Source organism: Poromitra crassiceps (genome assembly GCF_964638095.1).
Source record: "Poromitra crassiceps genome assembly, chromosome: 2".
Lineage (NCBI taxonomy): Eukaryota > Metazoa > Chordata > Actinopteri > Beryciformes > Melamphaidae > Poromitra > Poromitra crassiceps.
This window is the reverse complement of record NC_139624.1, coordinates 44,087,580-44,109,059: the sequence shown is the minus strand read 5'-3', so window position 1 is coordinate 44,109,059 and position 21,480 is coordinate 44,087,580. Positions and strand designations below refer to the sequence as shown.

The following is a 21,480-nucleotide window of genomic DNA, read 5'->3' as shown; positions in this document are numbered from 1 at the left end:
TGTTTTTTCCCCATATCTATTCAGTCAGTACTACCAGTAATAGCCTACACTTTTGTAATGTTTTTAAATAACCAGGCAAACGATGTGCTGTATGTTTTTATGTTGCCCTCTTGGCCAGGTTTTTTACCTGGTCAAATGTAAAATAATAATAATTAAAATAATTATAATACATTTGAAAGCCGCCCCTACATTAGTGCATAATTGTGTGCAATCTGATGTCAGAATGTCATATTAGTATTCATGTTAGACAAACATATCATCATGCATTAGCTGTGGTCAGGAATGAATCTCCTAGCCTAGGTAAACCCAGCCCCCACGTGACCTGCTCTCTCAGTTCCCAGTCAATAGTGACTGAGAACAGGTCTGAGAGCAGGTCACGTGGGGGATGGGTTTACCCAGGCTATGAATCTCCCTCCAGTGTTGTAGTCAAGCCACTATGTCAGCACAGTCCAAGTCTGAGTCACCAAATGAGAGTTGATTCTCCATTACCCATTACCTGAGCCCAAATCCAAGTCCAGAGTTACTGAACATGATGAGCGTGAATCCACATGTAGGTGGAACACCACGTGCCTGCCCTTGCATGGAATTTAATAATGTCACGGTATTAATATAGCTATCAATATCTTATGCCACATTATTATTGCCTATTACTAAAAAACAAACATAAACAAAAACACAGTCTTCATCAATTAACAAGTCAGAGTCCTGGTCTCCAACTTCCGAGTCCGAATGCATGAATGCGCTGAAGTCCAAGTCCGAGTCATCAGTGTGAAAATGAGTCCAGGACTCTGACTTGAGTCTACTACAACACTGTCTCCCTCATACTGGAGATGGACAACATTGACTGGCTGACATCCGATTTTTTAACTCAAAGTACAAGATTGGCCCAATGAAATTGATATATTGGTCTAACCATACTTGATGTAACACATTCTACTCTATCAAACCCAGAATCAATAATGTTTGGCTGGTCAGTAAACAAGATGCGGCTCGCTTTGTTCCAGGAAGGATCCGAGAACGAGGAAGAGGAGAGGGAGGAGGAAGAGGAGGAGAACACCGACTACCTGACCGACTCCAATAAAGAAAATGAAACCGATGAGGAGAACAATGTAAGATGTTGACGTGAATAGTTTTGCTCCAAATGAGATGATATACTTTTGAAAGAGGGATGTAATCTTTACACACTGGATGGATTCTCGAGAGATGTTAAATAATGAACTTCAGGTCGTAGTTTTGTTCCAAAATGGATGTGTAGTGTTTCAAGATGGTTTTGGATTTTTCCGAGAGTGTGTTTGTTTTGCTTGGCGCTCATCCTCTGCCTTTCCATAGGAGGTGACCATCCGTGGCGGTGGCCTAAAGCACGTGGCCTGTGCCGAGGACGAGGACTTCATCCAGGCTCTTGATAAGATGATGCTAGAGAACCTGCAGGTATGTTGAAGGGATATGCCAACATTTTTAGAGATTCGCCTATTTGCCATATTGCCGATAGAAAACGTAGAATGTAGATGCCTTTATCTTGACTGCGTCCATTAGAAACTGCGGTATACCCCTCACTGCTACTTGCATAGCTTAGCACTACAATTGCAGTCTATGGTACTGCTGCCTACACTCACAATATTCTCTTTGCTGTGGTTTTCCTATTACTGTCATTACTGTTCAGGGTTCGTACGGTCATGGAAAAGCCTGGAAAATCATGGAAATTTAAATTCAATTTCCAGGTCATGGAAAAGTTTTGGAAAAAATAAAATCCGACAAGGTTTTGGAAAAGTCATGGAAATTTGTTTAATAAATATTTTCATGACATTAATTTACACCGAGTTCAGAGCATAAAAATAGTATAGTGTAAATTGGCACGTAACGTTAACCGTCGGTGTGTTTCTGTTGTGTGTGAGAAGTGAATTCAGTGAGTTACAGGCACGCCCACTAACCTACATCTGCCTGTGGCTGCAGCTGAGGTAATGTTAGCACTTAGCAGTTAGCAAAGTCGTACTTAATTATGGCTCGCGAAAGACAGACGACACGCTAAATGTGATCTGTGCTGTAAAATGCTGTTGTGAAGCAGAAAAGCACAAGAGCGCAGCTGCTGTTGCAAGCAGCCCAATTCATCAGTGAGTTTATTGACATCCACCGACGCTAACGTTAGCGTCCCTTACCACAGCAAAGAAATAGACAAGTTTGGACGTTTCAACAAAATATGAGGTAAAGGGGTTTTGGCAGTCAAACTACAGTAGCGTTAAATAAATCCACAGTGGTAATAAAATTAAGAAATATTGGGAGGATGTATGGGGAGAACTGAAAACAATACTGGGATATGAGATACCTAAAACATGGGAGGTGCTTTATTTGGGTAACTTAACTAGTGAAAATGTCCAGCGGGAGGACCAGTATCTGGTCAAAGTCTTGTTAGCAGGGGCCAAGAAGGCAATCACTAGGAGATGGTGTAAGGAAGACCCACCCACGCAAAAACACTGGAGTGATATCGTAGAGGAGATATTCGATATGGAGAGACTCACACATAATTTGAGAATTCAACAAACAGAATTTGAAGTGAAATGGGACAAGTGGACAACCGATAAGGATCGACACAGAGACACCATACTAACCCCGTAAAGAGAACTGGAACTTTATTTATTTATTTTTATTTTTTATATATCTATGTCCCACTGTCATGACCAATGCCTGTCTGTTATTGTACATGTATGGTACTAAAAGGAAAATAAAACTTTAAGTTAACTTTTTTTTTTATAAATCCACAATGAACCAGAACGTCAGTCAACACAGCAATCAGCGAGGTCAGGTGCATGTGTGTGTGTGCGCGCGTGTCTCAAATGAAGTAATTTATCGTCACTATAGACCTTATTCGCTAACCCCGGACAGCGCCATATTATTGACATACCGTCCTGCAGCTGACAACTATAGTAACAGCCTTATTGTCGTTTCTGTTCCATTACAAAATAGCGATAGTGATGACAGCAATAAAAACCCCAGAGTTGTTGTTTGTATGCTGCCGTTAATGCCTGTAATAATAAACAAAAGAAAAAACGAGGTGAACAGACTTTGCTGTGAGGAGCTGTCAGAAAGTTTCACCTGTCTCTCCTAACTATCGACACATCTCCTGTGTGCTGACGTATCCTCCGTCTCGCTCCCTTCACGTCTGTGGACGGTAGAGATAGAAACAAACCACAGGGACTTTATTGCTGTCATTACTACAGCCATGTGTAACGCAGGTCACCATCCGAACACAATTGGAACGATACAGGTAACGCTAACGGCGGCTAGCTTCCTATAAACGCTGCTCTTACATAGGCTGTCACTTAAAGCTGCTGCGCTATGTCAACAACATGGCGGCAGTGGGCGTGCCCGTACGTGAGTGATGTCAATCGAATAAGGTCTATACCATTTAAAGAAGCAGATGGATAATCAACTTTAATAATGTTTTTTCTGCAAATTGTGTCTCAGCATTTCTGCATGGCACTCAAGGTTAGGGCTGGCCAATATTGTGACTAGATGAGATCTCGTCTTAGATTTTGTTATGGTAATATCGTGATATTGCATAAGTCTTTTCCTGGTTTTAAAGGCTGCAGTAAAGTGAAGTCATTTTCTGAGCTTACCAGACTGTTCTAACTGTTCTATTATTTGCCTTTACCCACTTAACGTTATTCATTATATCATTATTCACTGATGATTATTTATCAAAAATCACATTGTGTAAATATATTTTGTAAGAGTCCATATCGCCCAGCTCAATTTACAATTGAAAATCTAGCCCACTTTGTATATATATATAATCATCTTTCGCCATTCAGCCTAAAAGTACTGAGATATGATTTTTGGTCCATATCGCCCAGCCCTACTAAGATCTTTGTTGTTGTCGGTGTTGGGGCTAGTAACGTGTTTTAGTACTAAATGACCATGTTAGTTTTTCAATTATTGTCATCGGTTAGTAGTTACATTACATAGAATATCTTTACTCTGACTTTTTCATGTATACACCGAGACTTTACAAAATGTTTGGTCATGGAAATTTGGTTTAAAGTCATGGAAAAGTCATGGAAATCCATTGGTCAAAATGTGTATGAACCCTGACTGTTACATTAAACGTTCATCTTAACACGTTAAGTGCCATAGCCGAGATAATTCGTCTTACATAATCCAACGCTTGAGTGCCAGAGCCGAAATAACTCGTCTTACATAAACATTTTTTTTTTTTGACGGTGGGACATCAATCAACAACTTTTACATCTTCGAGATCACTATTGGAGCAAGAGAATGTGTATAATCTATTTTACCGACCCACTAAGTGTTGACAGTGCTCCCCCAGACGAGCGAAATCAAAGAAAAAACTGCCGCGGGAGCAAGCCATTCATTCAAGGAAATGGCGAGGCGATTTTACAGTAATCCATTCCACACTTGTCTTGCCCGAGAGCGGCCGCGCAGGCAGCCGCACACAGAGAGCGGAGAGCGATTTGCAAAATAGATTATAGGTGAAACACACTTTGAAACACCTCAGAAAGGCCAGAATCAACATCTGCCCATCGCCCACGCATTCCCCGGCCCATCTTGACTCGCACAAGGAGCGTCCGCACGCAGGCAAGCAGGCAGGCACGCAGGCAGGCAGGCAGGCAGCAGCAACGCGCTTCTGACACGCCCGCTGTAGAGCCAGGAGGAAGGAGGAGAAGACACACGGAGGGAGGAGTTTGAATGAGAGGGGTGTTTCCTGTTGTTATGGAGGAAATTACTGTTCAAAACTATTGTTTAGAATGTCTGACGGTCTTACTGATGCCAAAAATGAATGGTTAAAGTGACTGTTCTGTCGAATTTCACAAAAAGCCATTTATCTCTGAATAAATTTCCAGACGCTGAAACCATGCTGTACTCAACGGCTAATATCTACATAACTACTAACTCTGCAAACTAACTCTTTTAGACAGAGAAAGCACACATTCTATTAGTTATTTTTAGATGATTCGTGTTCATGAATTCTTAACAGAAAATAATCCTCGGCTCTTGTAAAATGAGCCAGAATCCTCAAAAAAAAACCTGGCACAACTTACCTACAGGATGAAAAAATGGCTGGCACTCAATGTGTTAAGCTAGTAACCTCTTATTGTGAAGGATCGCAGGATATGGATGTGTGTGTGTCTGTGTCCACAGCAGCGCAGCGGCGAGGCGGTGAAGGTGCACCAGCTGGACGTGGCTATTCCCCTCCAGCTCAAGAGCCAGCTGAAGAAGGGCTGCCCCGGGCCAGCGTGCACCGCCGAGGCAGACACCGACATCTCCGACACCATGCAGTTTGTCATGCTCACACGCAAAGGCAACAAGCAGCAGGTAACATCCACACAGGACACACTTAGGGCCATATGAAATCCCTTTTATTTTTTTCCAAATTCAGTTTGATTTCTTTCCCTTCCCCCCCCCCCCTCTCGATTTTCATTTTCATTTAGGGCTTAGGATCTTTTGTTTTTATTTTTATTTTTAAGTTTTTTTGTATGACTTGGCTCTCTCAGACAGCCTCTTCGACATGTTTCTCAAAGTGAAAACCAAGTTGTGAGGTGACATATGGGTCCCCCCCAAGACCGACCCCCCCCCCAAAACACCCCAATCCAAAACAGAATAATTTCTCAAGGCCTATTTTACGATTAGGAAATCATTTTAGGTCACTACGATAATTACAGGGTATCCGCGGGGTCTTGAAAAGTATTACAAGTTGATAAATCAATTTAGGCAAAATTAAGACCGTTAAGTCCATTTCAAATTCAAGACCTTTTAAATTTGTTGCTTTATAAATGCTTTATATATGCTTTAAAATAGTGTTGTAAGTGCTTTTTGCAGAGTTGACAGTGAGAACCATTTTCTGCTCACTGTGTGTTTGTTTGTGTGTGTGTGTGTGTGTGTGTGTGTGTGTGTGTGTGTGTGTGCATGCGTGTAGTGTGTCCCAGACCACAAATAGATTTTGACTGCCACTTATTAATTTCAACTAGCTGACTGCATACTCCTGAACACCATTCCAATCAAAGTTAGGAAATTCCCTTTTTATTTTATTTGACCTTTGTTTATGTAGAGCGACAATTTGTTCGTCATTGTAAAGCCACAGCACAGTAAAGAGGATATTCATGTGATGTGTGTAGTTCTTCATACTGTAGATCTAGTCTCTTCATTTTGCTCTCAAAATGCACCAGATTGATGCATTTTAGTTCAAAATGTACTAAATTGTCTTCTGGGGGAGTCGCCTGGACTAGAGTGTCTAGGTCTAGGTCTTGGACCCTAGAGGGTCCAAGGTCCAGCCACCATGATGTCTTCAAATCCTGTAGGAAACACTGCTGTGTGCCTGAGTGAGTGAGTGAGCATTACTGTCATAATATAGTTTTTTTTGGTTTAAATAAACCTTGCCTTTGGGTTAGTCTGCCATGCTGAAAGCCCTCCTGTTAATGTCCTGATAAGTGTTAAGGGTGAGTATTTGGTAGTTCTATATGTCAGGGAAGTCACAACCTGCCAGGATCAGCCTCTCGCCATTGGTATGATTGATATGCACGGAAATGCCTCATCTGCGCTCCTCTGTCGTCATCGTATCAAACGCTTGTGATTGTCCAGGCAGATTTCAGGCCGGGTGTAAATCTGTTTGAATGGGAGGGTGGCCAGACGCATCTGCCAGAGCAAATAGAACATGAGCTCGCAGAATCATCAGGTTGGCTAATGCCAAGGTATCCCAATTAATTTGACATTGATATATTGATGTTTAAGTCAAGCCAAACACTAAAAAAGATAACATGACAAGAAATAAGGTAAACAGACAAATATATAAATTTAAATAACATTGTGTTCTGCTAAGCCAAACATGGGCAAAATACGGCCCGCGGGCCCGGAATTGGAATGCAAAAAAAAATTCAGTCTGGAATATGGAATATCTTTCAATAATCTTTATGACTAAAAGGCTAAAAGTAATCTCATGTGTAAGAAATGACTGTTCTACATTGAAGTAGAAATTTAAATACCGTAATTTCCGTACTATAAGCCGCACCGGAGTATAAGCCGCAGCAGCAAAATTGCCTGTTTGTTACATATATAAGCCGCACCGGACTATAAGCCGCAGGTGTTTTAATGTTTTTTTTTTTTTTTTTTTTTTTTTTATTGTGTTTTAATGTTTAATTACCATATGTAAGGGTTCGTGCACAGAGGGGATTGTCGGGAAAGAGATGGCTGTTTGAGGAAGCTCCCATTTATTAACATTTCAACAAAACAACAAAACAACATAACACAACACCACCTGTGTTTTTTTTTACAGTGCACACAGTGTCCGCGGTGTGGTGAAAAGAGGGCAAGAGAGGAAATTAAAACAGAAGTGGATTTATAGTTAGAAAGAGTGCTAAAGAAGAGAGAATTCCGTTTTTTATTTTTTTATTTTAGTTACTCACAGTACTATTGACCAGTCCAACTCAAAAGATATTCGGCAGTTTCACTTTGAGCTCTTGTTCCGCCGCTGTCCATCAATGGTTATGACGAGTCTCGCTGGGTACAGTAGGCTACGCCAAAGCGATATCCATTGACTTTAACCTTTTCAATGATGTTGCGCGTTTCTGTTGCACCAACGCGGAGAGGTCCTGCCGGACGAAAAAGCGCGTACCCTTCTGCGGGGAAGAGGCTTCTTCCCCGCAGCCTGGAGGATGAGTTGGTCGGGCCAGCGGAGTAGGCGGATGAAGATGGCCCTCGGTGTCAGGCCGGGGTCTGGACGTGGCCGAGGCGCCCGGTGTGCCCTGTCCACTGTGGTTTCTCGCCTTCCTTCAGGTCCAGGATGTAACACAGGATTTTGCCAAGGAAAGCGTCCATGTCACCAATCTCAGCTCCTCTTTTACATTGATCAGGCGAATGTTATTTCTTTTACTCCTGCTGATTAAGTCATCAACCTGCGTGTGCAGGATTTCGATTTGTTTTTGCATTTTATCCATTTTCGGACTCACTGTGTTGTTTTTGTCCTCCAGTGCGCTGATGTGCTTTTCCGCATTAGAAACTCTGTTCACGGTTGCCTTATTTTCTTTAGTGAGTGAGTGGATGGACTTCTGCACGTTTTCAAACTTGTTTTCAAGCTGCTCAAAACCTCTGAGCGATGTCGGACTTAATCGATAGTGTTTCACGGAGTAAAAGTTAAGCCCAAGCCGTGTATCTCCAGCCTCCAGCAGGTGAGTCATTTCCTCATTCATGGCGGTGATTGCTTCGTCTCTTTTCTTTCTGCTTACTGGTTTTCAGTCTTGTGCTTCTTCCAGCAGACATTCGCCCCACTCTTTAAAGTTATTCAGTTGGTTCTGGTCACCTTATTCATTTTAGATCAGATCGCTAAAACATATTGTTTGGTCTGGTGTAGCAGCTGTCTAGCTGAGCGCCATGTTCACCGTGATGCCGGTTGATTTCCGCCAAATGATGTCAAGTCAAGTCAAGTCAAATTTTATTTATATAGCACCTTTCATACACAAAGGCAATTCAAGGTGCTTTACAAAAAAATAATCGAAAAAACAAGCAGCAAAGCAATGCACATAAAATGTGCAGATGAAGCTGTGTAACCTGTAAAATCCATCGATTTTGGAGGTCACCGAGTGGCCGTTTGCTGAAAAAATCCATAGATAAGCCGCACCGTTATATAAGCCGCAGGGGCCAAAAAACGGGGAAAAAGCCGCGGCTTATAGTCCGAAATTTACGGTAATTAACTCGTTGGTTTTGGATTTATTTAGCTTCAAGAGTGCATTTTTGTTCGTGTGACCCTCAACACAGGCTTTGAGAATCCCGGGCCACTTATACTTATGCTTAAATTAACCCACTCATATTCTGGTTTATTTCAAGAAAAACATTTCGGCTAGTGGAAATTCTAATTGGCTGGTATTGGTAACTTTAAAATCTAGCAGCCATATTGGCAGGTGGTCAAAAAAGTTAATTTCAAGCCCTGCAGGGAGAGCAGGTGGTGACATGGGAGTGAGTGAGAAAAGGATCAAATATTGGTGGTTATGACTGAATAATGACATCACAACTGTTAATTTAAAATGAGGTATTCATCTTACCCTGGCTTCAATTGCCCCAAATCTTTTCGCGTGCTGGCGCCGTTCGGCCGTTCGAGGACATTTTTTTTTGTGGCCCTCTCTATCATCAAATTTGCCCATCCATGGGTTACGGCATGACAATATTTGTTCGGCCCCGAGCAACAATCTGGATTTCTCATGTGGCCCCCCATGAAAAATAGTTGCCCACCCCTGTGCTAAGCTCACACTTCAGGAAGGTTGCTCCGCAGTGTAGGGGCTGCAGTAGCAAAAGCACAATCAGCCTTTAGCTTTAACCTAGAAAGCCCCTGGCCAGAGGACCTAAGGGACCTAGTGGTGCTGCCTGTAAGGGTCCAGAACATAGTGAGAAGCAAGACTAGACAAAGCTTCATAAAGAAACGGTAAGAGTTTGAAAGTGGATTCTATACACTTGGAGAGGAGAGATACACTCTTTCCTCTTACACCCTCTTCCTACTGAATGAACTGCAGCACTGTCCCACTGAACCCATGGATAATATTGACTCTTGACTTGCAGCCGTGTGTGTGTGTGTGTGTGTGTGTGTGTGTGTGTAGGCAGGCAGTGGTGGAATGTGTGGTTTGAGGGCAGAGAGTGCCTGGTTCTTGTACTGTAGGGTGTGGCCAGTGTTCTGCCAGCGCACTCGGCTTTAATAGGGCAGTCTACACATTGCTCGACTGTCTTAAGGACATAGACGCAAAATAAATTAGCTTAATATGAGAATTGGGGGGGGGGGGCACATTTAGGAAATGACATTTCTTTCTGCACCCCATTATAAACCCAGCTCCCCCTCTGCTGTACTAGCTTCACCGCAATGTGAATAAAAGAGTTTGTTATGGTGTGTGTGTGTGTGTGTGTGTGTTTGAGAGACTACCTCTATGTAGGATGTACTTGGATTACAGCTGTAGTCACTCCCTGACAAACAAACAAACACACACACACACACACACACACACACACACACACACACACAGGGTCTTGCAGCTTGTTGCCAGCTCCTCAGTCCCCCACATGGCAATTTAACTGAGAGAAGAATTTGCATTTGCAGAACAGCCTTGTCAGTACCACATAGAAACACATGGTAAATACTAGGGCTGGGCGATTAATCAAATTTTAATCATGATTACGATTTGGGCTGTCCACGATTATGAAAACAGGATAATCGACATCAAACGATTTTGCGGCTCTTGTCTCTCTCGTTCTGTCTTGTGTTATAAATCAAGCGCACCCCTTCCTTTGCTCGGCCCCTCCCCCAAAGCCATAAGCACACCAGCTCGAGTTGTGAAATGACTGTCGTGTGAAGAGCCACTGCACGTTTCTCCTCCCCGCTTATTTCCATGGTAGCACAAGAATAAATGACAGAAGTCACAGAAAGAGAGCTGCTGGTCGCGAAGAGAGGTGAAACAACGTATGTGGGGTGGAAACACTATGGTTTCGCCGAGTTTAAAGGTCCTTACACTGCGCATATCTTGCACTGTTTGTTCCAAGTCTGTGGCTGTGACAGGTGGGTCAAAACTCGCATCGCAATTCCGTGCTGTATATTCGCATCGCTCTTGATGTGTAACTGATGTGTAACTTACACATCAAGAGTAGGGGTGTCACGATACACTCAGTTCACGATACGATACGTATCACGATACTGGGTTCACAATAACGATACGATACGATTTTAACAATATTTTTTTAAACTTGAATAATGACAATATATGACTGGAAAAGTACGGTAGTATTTTATTTGAAATGCACAAATACAAAACATGCTGTTGTGGGAAATTGTTATTACAATAACAACTAGAAAAAACATGAGATTGGAGATAAGGCTTATCTTGAAATAGAATGAGTTACACCGTCACTTAGATTTACTTTGAACTAAAAGGTTTCTCAGCAGTATAAATTCTCATTATGCATCTTCAGTTTTTCTTCAAACTCAAACAACAAGACTTTTCTTAATCTATTTTTTATGCATCTTCAGTTTTTCCTGTCAAGTAAACAGTTTTGCCAGAAACTCAATTGAATGGTTTCTCTCCTGTATAACTTCTCATGTGTCTCTTCAGAGACTTGTTCAACTGAACTACTTTCCACACATTGAACTTCAACAAACAGACGTTTCTTAGTCTATTTTTTTGAAGAAAAAAAAAAAAAAAAAAAAATCTTCTCACGATATGAGATTTCATCTCAACGATACATATCGTGACGTTTTACTATCGCAAAATTTCGTGGGACGATATATTGTGACACCCCTAATCAAGAGTGATGCGAATATACAGCATGGAATTGCGATGCGAGTTTTGACCCAACCTGTCAAGATATGCGCGGTCGTGGCAGCACCCCGCAACACGACCTCTCCCTCTGTTTAATCACTTGAAATCCACTCACAAAGTGGTCTATGACCAAGAAATAACGCTAAACGAACAAAAAGACAAAGCCCTATCTAGTTACTCCTGCCACCGCAAAGTGTCATCGATTCAGGACACTCTTTACAATGCGAACGCATACTGTATTCAACAGCTAACGAGCTCACAGATAAACATTAACAATAGCCTATTATGAACCTAAACGTAAGTCGCTTTGGATAAATCCATCTGCCAAATGAGTAATTTAATGTAATGTAAACGAACGTTACTCAATAGCGTTCTCATTTGGTTAGATTTGAGGTTTAAGGACTACTAGTTCAGATGTTTACCAACATATTGAATGTAGATGAATAGTTGCAGTTGGTTGTGGCAGTTCACTGCAACATAGTAGGCCTACATATACTGTCTATTTATTTTAGTTTTTATTTTATTTCTAAATCTTTGCACTTTTATTATTTATTTTCACTTATTTATTTATTTATTTTCAATTATATCTAAAATCCAAAGACATTCAATGTTAAAAAGAAAAGCCAGTGTCAATGTTCAATAAATTTATGATGTTCTCAATGTCAATGAGTAATCGTGTTACATAATCGTGATCTCAATATCAATCAAAATAATCGTGATTATGATTTTTGCCATAATCGAGCAGCCCTAGTAAATACTGTACTCCGGTCTAGAGTTACACTATTATTTTGGTTTGATGTATTTGATTATTGGCATTGGATTCGGGGTGATAAAATACATATAGTTCTTTACAGGCATCGCGATGCAACCTTCCGTTTCTCAGAAAATGTCAACTTTTCTCTGATTGGATAAAAATTGGTGGCGACCTCAAACTGTCCAATCAGAGAAAAGTTGACATTTTCTGGGAAACGGAAGGTCAGATCCTAACATTGTAGTGTTAATGTGGCTTAGAGATTCAACAAGGGGGTTACCAACACGAGTCCAAAAGCTAGCGTTAACGCTACTATATCAACTTGTCAACAGTGCTTTGCTGAAGGAATGTCTCTAGCTAACGTTAGCTTCCTAGTAGGCTAAATAGCTCTGTGTGTGTGTGTGAGTGCGTGCGTTTGCGTGTGTGTACAGTGTTTACTGTTTAATGAGAGATAGCATAGCGTTCCTCCTATACAGTCTACCCGAGCCTGTCAAAAGTTCATACAAACGGAACATACAAAAACATGCTTTGGGACAGTTGTTAATGCGCTGAAAAGGTTTTGAGCTCTTGTTATGCAACCTGCTGTAAATACCGTTGGATTGACTCATCGCTTGAGACGGAAGAGGAGAGATTGAACTGGCTTGCGTCTATGTTATATTCTTATCAACCCAAGCGTTTCACAGTAGGCTACATGCATCCCCCCTGGCTACCCCTGGCTGCAATCAAGCATTACAGACAGTAAACGTATGAGTTAGTGAGTATTGAGCTTTGAAAGCTAGGAATGTGAGTCTTACTCTATGCATCCATAAGCCTAACGTTAAGTTTCCTCAGTGACCATCATCTTCTGCAAACACACTTCTCCCATCAAATGACAGCAAATCTAAACAGCTACATTATTATTATTATTATCATTATTATGGTTAATGTATAGAATAATGCAGTTGAATGAGGTCTCTGACATACTGCTCTCACTATAGCCTACCAGTCACTACTGAAATCTATACTGCATAACCCAATGTATTTTTCTATTTCATAAAAAAATCTGAAACATGTCACTTTACTGGCTAAGATAACATCTTATGAGATGTATAGTATAATGTTATATTAGATTTTCAATGTGCATGAATGGATAATGGAAATATAGACTACCGGTACTTGATTTTTTTTACCCAAATACTCTAATTTATTATATTTAAATCGTATTTTATCGAATGTTTTTTTTTTTATAAATAAATAATCAGCATTATATATCGGCCGCCCTGCTCTCTAAATTTCGGCATCGGCCATTGAAAAACCCATATCGGTCGACCTCTAATCTGAATTGATTCTAACGAGTCATTTTGATTGGATTATTAAGTATGTACCATGTGAATGTTTTTATTGTTGTCATGTCCGCCAGGTGAAGCCGAAGGAGATCATGTGTTCAACGGTGGGACTCACGCTCTTCATCAGATTAAAAAAAAGTGTGACATATCTCACAGTGTGAAATCATTTCAATAAGACAGATCAGACAGGCAGGCAGTATTCTGAATGTATTGGAAACACTTGATGCTTACATAAGTGTTCTGTTCTTATGTATTCAGATAGCTGCTGTTAGCTTCTTAAAGATAGCTGTTGTTAGGAAGTTGGCTGCCAAGATGCTCTAGCTAATACAAAATTGTTAACACACATTTTATCTAGCTTGAATCCTTGAAGTCCATGCTGGTTAACGTTATTCCCAGAATCTGGTTTAGTTTAGCTAAAGCGCTAGTTAGCTAGCGATGCTAACCTTAGCGCTTAGTAACTAGCCAAATCCCTTGTCTGCTGCAGTTGAAAGTAGCTTTGTCTTCCACATACAAACCATCGTCTGACACATTTAATTCCATTTACATTACTCTTGTCATGGCTTTGGCCAGCTAGCTAGCTGTAGCATATGAGTTGCAGGCTAACATTACAGGCAGATTCTGTTACTTTGTCTACCGTAATTGCTTTTGGTCCTTTAAAAAGGGGGTGCCACTAATATAATGTGTTGTAATTCCTACTAGGGATGTCAATTTTCGGTTAATTTCACTTTCGATTAACCGACGCTAATAATCGATTAACCTATCGGTTAATTCATAATTTTTTAATATTACATTTTTTTTTTGTTTTTTTTTTGTTTTTTTTCTATTTACTCAATGAGCTCATGCCCAAACAAGGCGTGTCTATTTAGATGCTGAAATGTTAATGCTTTTTGTGTTAGAATTATGCCTTTATTTTTTGTTGGCTTTGCTGAAATTTATAAGTTTATTGCCACATTTTGATCAGGTAATCATTCCAAAATCATTCTGGCTCTTATATGGATGACAAGGAAATATATTTTTGACAAGGAAAGGAAATATGTCAAGGAAATATATTGAAATATATATATATATACAGTATATATTATATATATTACACTCTTACACACTACACACTTACACACTACACACTTACACATTACACTTACACATTTACACTTACACATTACACACACTTACACACTTACACTTACACACTTACACTTACACACTTATGACTTATGACACTTATCACTTATGACTTATAACTATCCTATAACGTCACTTACACATTACACTTACACATTACACACTTACACACTACACACTTACACACTCTTACACACTACATATATATTGAAATATGTCAAGGAAATATATAAAAAAAAAAAAAAAAAAAAAAAAAAAAACTGATAGACCGACAGCAATAACCGAACAACGACGTTAGCGACGGTTAATCGATTAACGGTTAACCGTTGACATCCCTAATTCCTACACCCTTCACCTGATTTGGATGTAAATACCCTCAAATTAAAGCTGAAAGTCTGCACTTAAAAGCACATCTTGATTGTTTCATTTCAAGTCCATTGTAGTGGTGTACAGAGCCAAAATTGTGACAATTGTGTCATTCTCCAAATATTTATGGACCTGTGAGTGTGACACACACACATTCATGTGTGTATACACACACTGCTGGTTGAACTCTATTGATGTCTGTGTATGGCAGTTTTTCCAGTGTAAATAAAGAAACGCTGCTTTGTGTGTCTGGTCAACAGTACAAGATCTTGAACGTGCCCCTGTCGTCTCACCTGGCGGCCAACCACTTCAACCAGCAGCAGGCCGAGCAGGAGGAGCGCATGAGGATGAAGAAACTCACCCTGGACATCAACGAGAGGCAGGAGCAGGAGGACTACCAGGGTATGGCATGCCCATTGTAGAGCCATGTGATTTAGAAACTCACCCTGGACATCGAGAGGCAGGAGCAGGAGTACCAGGGTATGGCATGACCATTGTAGGGCCATGTGATTTAGAAACTCACCCTGGACATTGAGAGGCAGGAGCAGGAGTACCAGGGTATGGCATGACCATTGTAGGGCCATGTGATTTAGAAGCTCACCCTGGACATTGAGAAGCAGGAGCAGGAGGACTACCAGGGTATAGCATGACCATTGTAGGGCCATGTGAATCCCACAGTGCAAAAAAACCTGACAGAATCATTGAATTTGGTAATAGAAATGGAATCAACTGTAAAACATGGAATATTGCAGGATTTTCCATAATTTGGTTGAAATTGTAAAATTAGGCTAATTATCAAAATCAAAGGTAGACTTAATTGTAGTACCCTAAATGATTTTATAATTATAAAATAGGCCTAGAGAAATTATTCCATTTTCGATTGGGGTGTTTTGAGAGGTGGGGGGGTCGGTCTTCCGTGGGACCCTGAGGTCACCTCACAACTTGGTTTTCACTTTGAGAAACATGTCGAAGAGGCTGTCTGTGAGAGCCAAGTCATCAAAAAAGTATAGATCCTAACCATTTGATTAAAATTACAATGAAAAAAAAAATTGCGAGGGGGAGGAAAAAACGAATTTGGAAAACAATATATAACGGATTTCATATGGCCCTACCATTTGAATTAAATACCCAGTGGAGGAGGAGATCAGTGAAACTTACCCCAAATTTGATACACAAGACTGATGCCAAATTTGACTAACCAGCCAGGGACTGCTTTCCATTTGGAAAAGTCTCTAAACAACAGGCCAATCTCCAAAAACGTGTGTATTCCTTTAAAACAGTGGTTTTCAACATGGGGTCTGGAGACCACCAAGGGTGATTGAGGGCGTTTCGGGGGTCCCCCAAAAAATTATTGATTATTAAACTTCAACATAATTTCATTTACAAGCAGTTGAACACAGAATTTAGAATAATGACTATTTTATTTGATCATATTGTCTCAAGCTATTTCATATCAAGGATTCTAATTTCGCTCACATTAGAGCCATGGAGCCCCATTTCATAAAGTATTGTATTGTTAGATATGATTTTGTCCAGAATTCCATGACTATCTGTACTGTAGTTGGAGATAACAGTGTAAGAAGCGACCTTTGGCTCACTCAGTGGTGTCTTGAGCCTGGCGAAGTGGCTACAGCAGCAGGCAGTAGGCTGAGGTTAGCTGCTGTAGCCACTTCGCCACTTATTAACACAGATAGGAAAACTGATTGGAGGGGGCTTGCTGCATTAACTGTCACTATTAACCATGGGTGACAACTTCTACCTGTGTGTGTGTGTGTGTGTGTGTGTGTGTGTGTGGGGGGGGGGGGGGGGTGCAGAAATGATGCAGTCCCTGGCCCAGCGGCCGGCCCCGGCCAACACCAACCGGGAGCGCCGGCCACGCTACCAGCACCCCAAAGGAGCTCCCAACGCCGACCTCATCTTCAAGACTGGAGGAAGGTGAGACTCACATCCTCGACCCCGTCCACAGACACACACAACCCACAGCATGTACTGACCCCGTCCACAGACACACACAACCCACAGCATGTACTGACCCCGTCCACAGACACACACAACCCACAGCATGTACTGACCCCGTCCACAGACACACACAACCCACAGCATGTACTGACCCCGTCCACAGACACACACAACCCACAGCATGTACTGACCCCGTCCACAGACACACACAACCCACAGCATGTACTGACCCCGTCCACAGACACACACAACCCACAGCATGTACTGACCCCGTCCACAGACACACACAACCCACAGCATGTACTGACCCCGTCCACAGACACACACAACCCACAGCATGTACTGACCCCGTCCACAGACACACACAACCCACAGCATGTACTGACCCCGTCCACAGACACACACAACCCGCCACAGCATGTACTGACCCCGTCCACAGACACACACAACCCGCCACAGCATGTACTGACCCCGTCCACAGACACACACAACCCACAGCATGTACTGACCCCGTCCACAGACACACACAACCCGCCACAGCATGTACTGACCCTGTCCACAGACACACACAACCCACAGCATGTACTGACCCCGTCCACAGACACACACAACCCGCCACAGCATGTACTGACCCCGTCCACAGACACACACAACCCACAGCATGTACTGACCCCGTCCACAGACACACACAACCCGCCACAGCATGTACTGACCCCGTCCACAGACACACACAACCCGCCACAGCATGTACTGACCCCGTCCACAGACACACACAACCCGCCACAGCATGTACTGACCCCGTCCACAGACACACACAACCCACAGCATGTACTGACCCCGTCCACAGACACACACAACCCGCCACAGCATGTACTGACCCCGTCCACAGACACACACAACCCGCCACAGCATGTACTGACCCCGTCCACAGACACACACAACCCACAGCATGTACTGACCCCGTCCACAGACACACACAACCCGCCACAGCATGTACTGACCCTGTCCACAGACACACACAACCCACAGCATGTACTGACCCCGTCCACAGACACACACAACACGCCACAGCATGTACTGACCCCGTCCACAGACCCACACAACCCACAGCATGTACTGACCCCGTCCACAGACCCACACAACCCACAGCTTGTACTGACCCCGTCCACAGACACACACAACTCACAGCATGTACTGACCCCGTCCACAGACACACACAACCCACAGCATGTACTGACCCTGTCCACAGACACACACAACTCACAGCATGTACTGACCCCGTCCACAGACACACACAACCCACAGCATGTACTCATGACTGGGGAAATAAGGAAGAGCACTTGTTATCTTATTTGATTATTTTCAGGGGCATTTTGCATTGATTAGATAGCGAATAAATAAGTGTACGACAGGTGCGTCAGAGGAGAATGCAACCAACAGAACAAAGAAGCTCCCGCACACTGTCTCGCCTTCTCTGGAGAAATATTTATTGGATAGTATCAGACGACGTTTCCTGTACAGTTGGATTATTATTTCATCGCGTGGTGAGACACTAATCACAACATGTGAGTGTTTTGGCGCTGTTGGAATGTGTACTTTTGGTGACTGAACAGCGGGTAGGCTGATGTACTGTTCACTACCACTGAAGTTAGCAGGAGCAGTACGGGGCTACTTTATACTGCACACACAGTCTGCAAGTTTTGATTCTAACCAAACCAAACCCATTTCACTGTCTAAGGGCGTGTGTCCACTGTCCATATAGCATTTTGTACTGAGCTCGAGCGCTCTTTCCTCATTTAAAACGAGTGTTTTAAATTAGTCCCCCCACTCCCTCAGAGTGGAGCACTTTCAAAAGAAATGTTCAGCTTGTCAGAAAAGCGCTCAGTGACGTAAAGTGCTTTTCCCCAGCAAACCAACTACAATGACAGAGACCCTGACCGTTAGTGAGCTGTAGTAGGAGACGTTATCATCTGCTTTTCTCCTCACAAAAAGCGCTCCAGGCAGCGCCTTTTCCACGCCAGGAAGACGCTGACACACGCCCTAACACACCTTCACCAGAGAGGAAAGAACCAACCACGAAAAACGGGCTGCTGTTGTCAGTGTTGTCAGATATCGCGAGAGAAACAAGCAACCAGGACTTCAAGCTACTCCAGCCCGGGGCGAAAGGCATCTGACCTGGTTGTTGTTTCTCTCACGAGATCTGGAAACACTGGCTGTAGTGTTTGGTGGGAATCAAAACCCGCAAGACTGCTCCATGGAACAGGGTTTGGCCCCTCGTCTAGAGCAGTGGTTCTCAAAGTGGGGTCCGGGGAGGTGGGGACCCCCCAGGGGTCCTTGATGGGGTTCCAGGGGTTCCCCAACAAAAATGGGGGAAATTTATTTTCACTATAATTCCATCCATAAGTAACACAATGACAAAATATATGCCTATTTTGGTCATGGGTTTCATGCACTTTCTGCAAACATCTAAGCTAAAATCTTGTCAGATGGACGACCCTGGGACAAAATCTTATCAGTCGTTTAAGTTGTGTCAGTTAAGAAGGGTCTAGAGGGAAAAGTGGCCCCAGAAGCAGCTCCTACAGTAACATCCTGCTCTGTCCTCCAGGAGACGCTGATCGGAGTCTGGGCCCGGGAGCGAACGAGCGAGTAAGAGAGCCAGCGAACAAGCGAGAAAGAGAGCGAGCGAGAGAAGAGCGAGAGAGAGAGGATCGGAGGGAGACCGGTCTGGTCTGAAACAGAGAACGAGTCCTCCAGACGCCCACTGATGCCGGGGGCAGACCACCACCCACCCATACAAACACTTAACCCACCGCGGGGCCGAAGCACGAGGAGGAGAAAGCTTATCCACAAGGGCAAGTGGTGGGGTCACGGGGGTCGGACGGACGGCCGCCTTTCTTTTTGTCTGTGGCCCGGGACGACGGCGGCACAGTATAAAACCCAACCAACCGCCTGTCTGGACCAGAGAGCCAGCCACCTGTCTGGACCAGAGAACCAGCCACCTGTCTGGACCAGAGAATCAGCCACCTGTCTGGACCAGAGAACCAGCCACCTGTCTGGACCAGAGAACCAACTAGAAAGATGAAGGGAACCACCGAATGGCCGCTAGGCGGATCCAACAGGCGGCGGTGGGATCGCCTCCAGCCGTCAAAACCTGCACAGGAGTAGAAAAGTCATTCGACGTTTAGGATGCAGAGTTTAGAAAGCTGCGACTCAACGGACAGAATTTGTGTGGAAAAGTAGCGTGGGGTGAGGTGGGACTTGACATCCGTAGGGAACGCATCTGTTGTTCAAGTCTATTTTCCCCTCTAACTAAAACTGCACACTGTTTTTAGGGCTGGGCGATATGGCCAAAATCAAGTATCACGATATATTTGACCATATACCTCGATATCGATATTGCGACAATACTCTAGGGATGACTATTGGTGCTTTCACAAAATATTTACACAATGAGATTTTTGATAAATAATCATCAGTAATGTGGATATGACTAAGTAGGTAAAGTCAAATAATAGAAGAGCTAGAACAGTCTGGTAAGTTCAGCTCAAATCACATCACATCACTTTACAGTAATGCAGCTTTTAAAACCAGGAAAAGACACTTATGCCATATCACAATATCCAAAATCGAAGATGATATTTAGTCATCTGGTATCATATTACAATTGATATAATATCAATATATTGCCCAGCCCTAACTGTTTGTTAAGGCAGCTCTGAAAGACGGAGGGGGAGGGGGGTTGGAGAGACTACGCCTGCCAGTGTAGAGGAAGACGTGGATGGCGCGCACACGCAGAGGAAGTGTTTGGCCATGCGCACTCGCCACGGCGATCAGGCCAGGAGAGACTCAACCGAGCTACGTTTCACGCTCGCAAATATAATATATACCTGAGCGTACATGTTCTCTATGCCCCCACCCCCTGCTTTTTAAGCTCTCTAGATGTTTTCTTTCAGCATCGAAAGAGATAAGTTTGGACACGTATACAGCTTGTGTTGATTTAGATTTGTGTGCTGTAATGTGGTAAAAAGAGGAAGATTTTTTTTTTGTTTCTTTTGACAAAATTGATAACATCAATATCTGTGTGCATGGGAGTCGCGCTTAGTGGCGGCAGTGACTACAATATATACCGTTGGATTATTTTTGTCTGCTGAACCTATAGTTAGATCTACTCTGTATTCTGCTGCATGGGCCTTTTCTGCACCAGCTTTCTAAGCTATTTCTCTGCCTGTGTTATAGTAAAGTGGCCACTGGTGACTCCAATTTATAGTTTGTCGTTTGTTTTAAGATTAAAAGATTCTCTAACCCGGTGGTTTTCAACTCAGAGGCGGTGTTGGGCAAGTTACTTTCAAAATGTAATATACTACATATTACTGTTACTTTCATTTGAAAGTAATTAGTTACTTTACAATATTACTGTCTGTGTAGAGTAACTCATTACTTATATTACACTACTTTTGCATTAATTTCACCAAAATAACAGCAGTAGCAGAATGACATCGCTGCCCCGCAACCATCCCAAAAAAGATTTAAACCGTCTTGAAGTCAGTGTAAACCATCCAAAATTCTAAATCTTGTCCTTTTCCGTTGTTAATGTAATCTATAGTGGTTATTTGCATAAAACACACAATTTGATTAGGAAATGATTGCATCTTTATTTAAA

General features: G+C 42.7%; 1 protein-coding gene across 3 annotated transcripts in view; it reads left to right on the top strand.

Moving 5' to 3' along the window:
• upf2 (UPF2 regulator of nonsense mediated mRNA decay) overlaps window positions 1-21,132 on the top strand; it is a gene marked incomplete at its 3' end in the record, with an annotated part of 97,066 nt that extends 75,934 nt beyond the window's left edge. Inside the window, exons 17-22 of one of the 3 annotated variants that reach the window (XM_083654510.1) lie at window positions 1,005-1,109; window positions 1,330-1,428; window positions 5,155-5,328; window positions 15,122-15,263; window positions 16,676-16,796; window positions 19,429-21,132. In XM_083654510.1, coding sequence (XP_083510636.1) covers window positions 1,005-1,109; window positions 1,330-1,428; window positions 5,155-5,328; window positions 15,122-15,263; window positions 16,676-16,796; window positions 19,429-19,435 — 648 coding nt within the window. Of the gene's footprint in view, window positions 1-1,004; window positions 1,110-1,329; window positions 1,429-5,154; window positions 5,329-15,121; window positions 15,264-16,675; window positions 16,801-19,425 lie in introns of those variants that run through there. The other 2 variants (XM_083654509.1, XM_083654511.1) reach the window with 2 other exon arrangements.
• Between the last annotated feature and the right edge of the window lie 348 nt (window positions 21,133-21,480).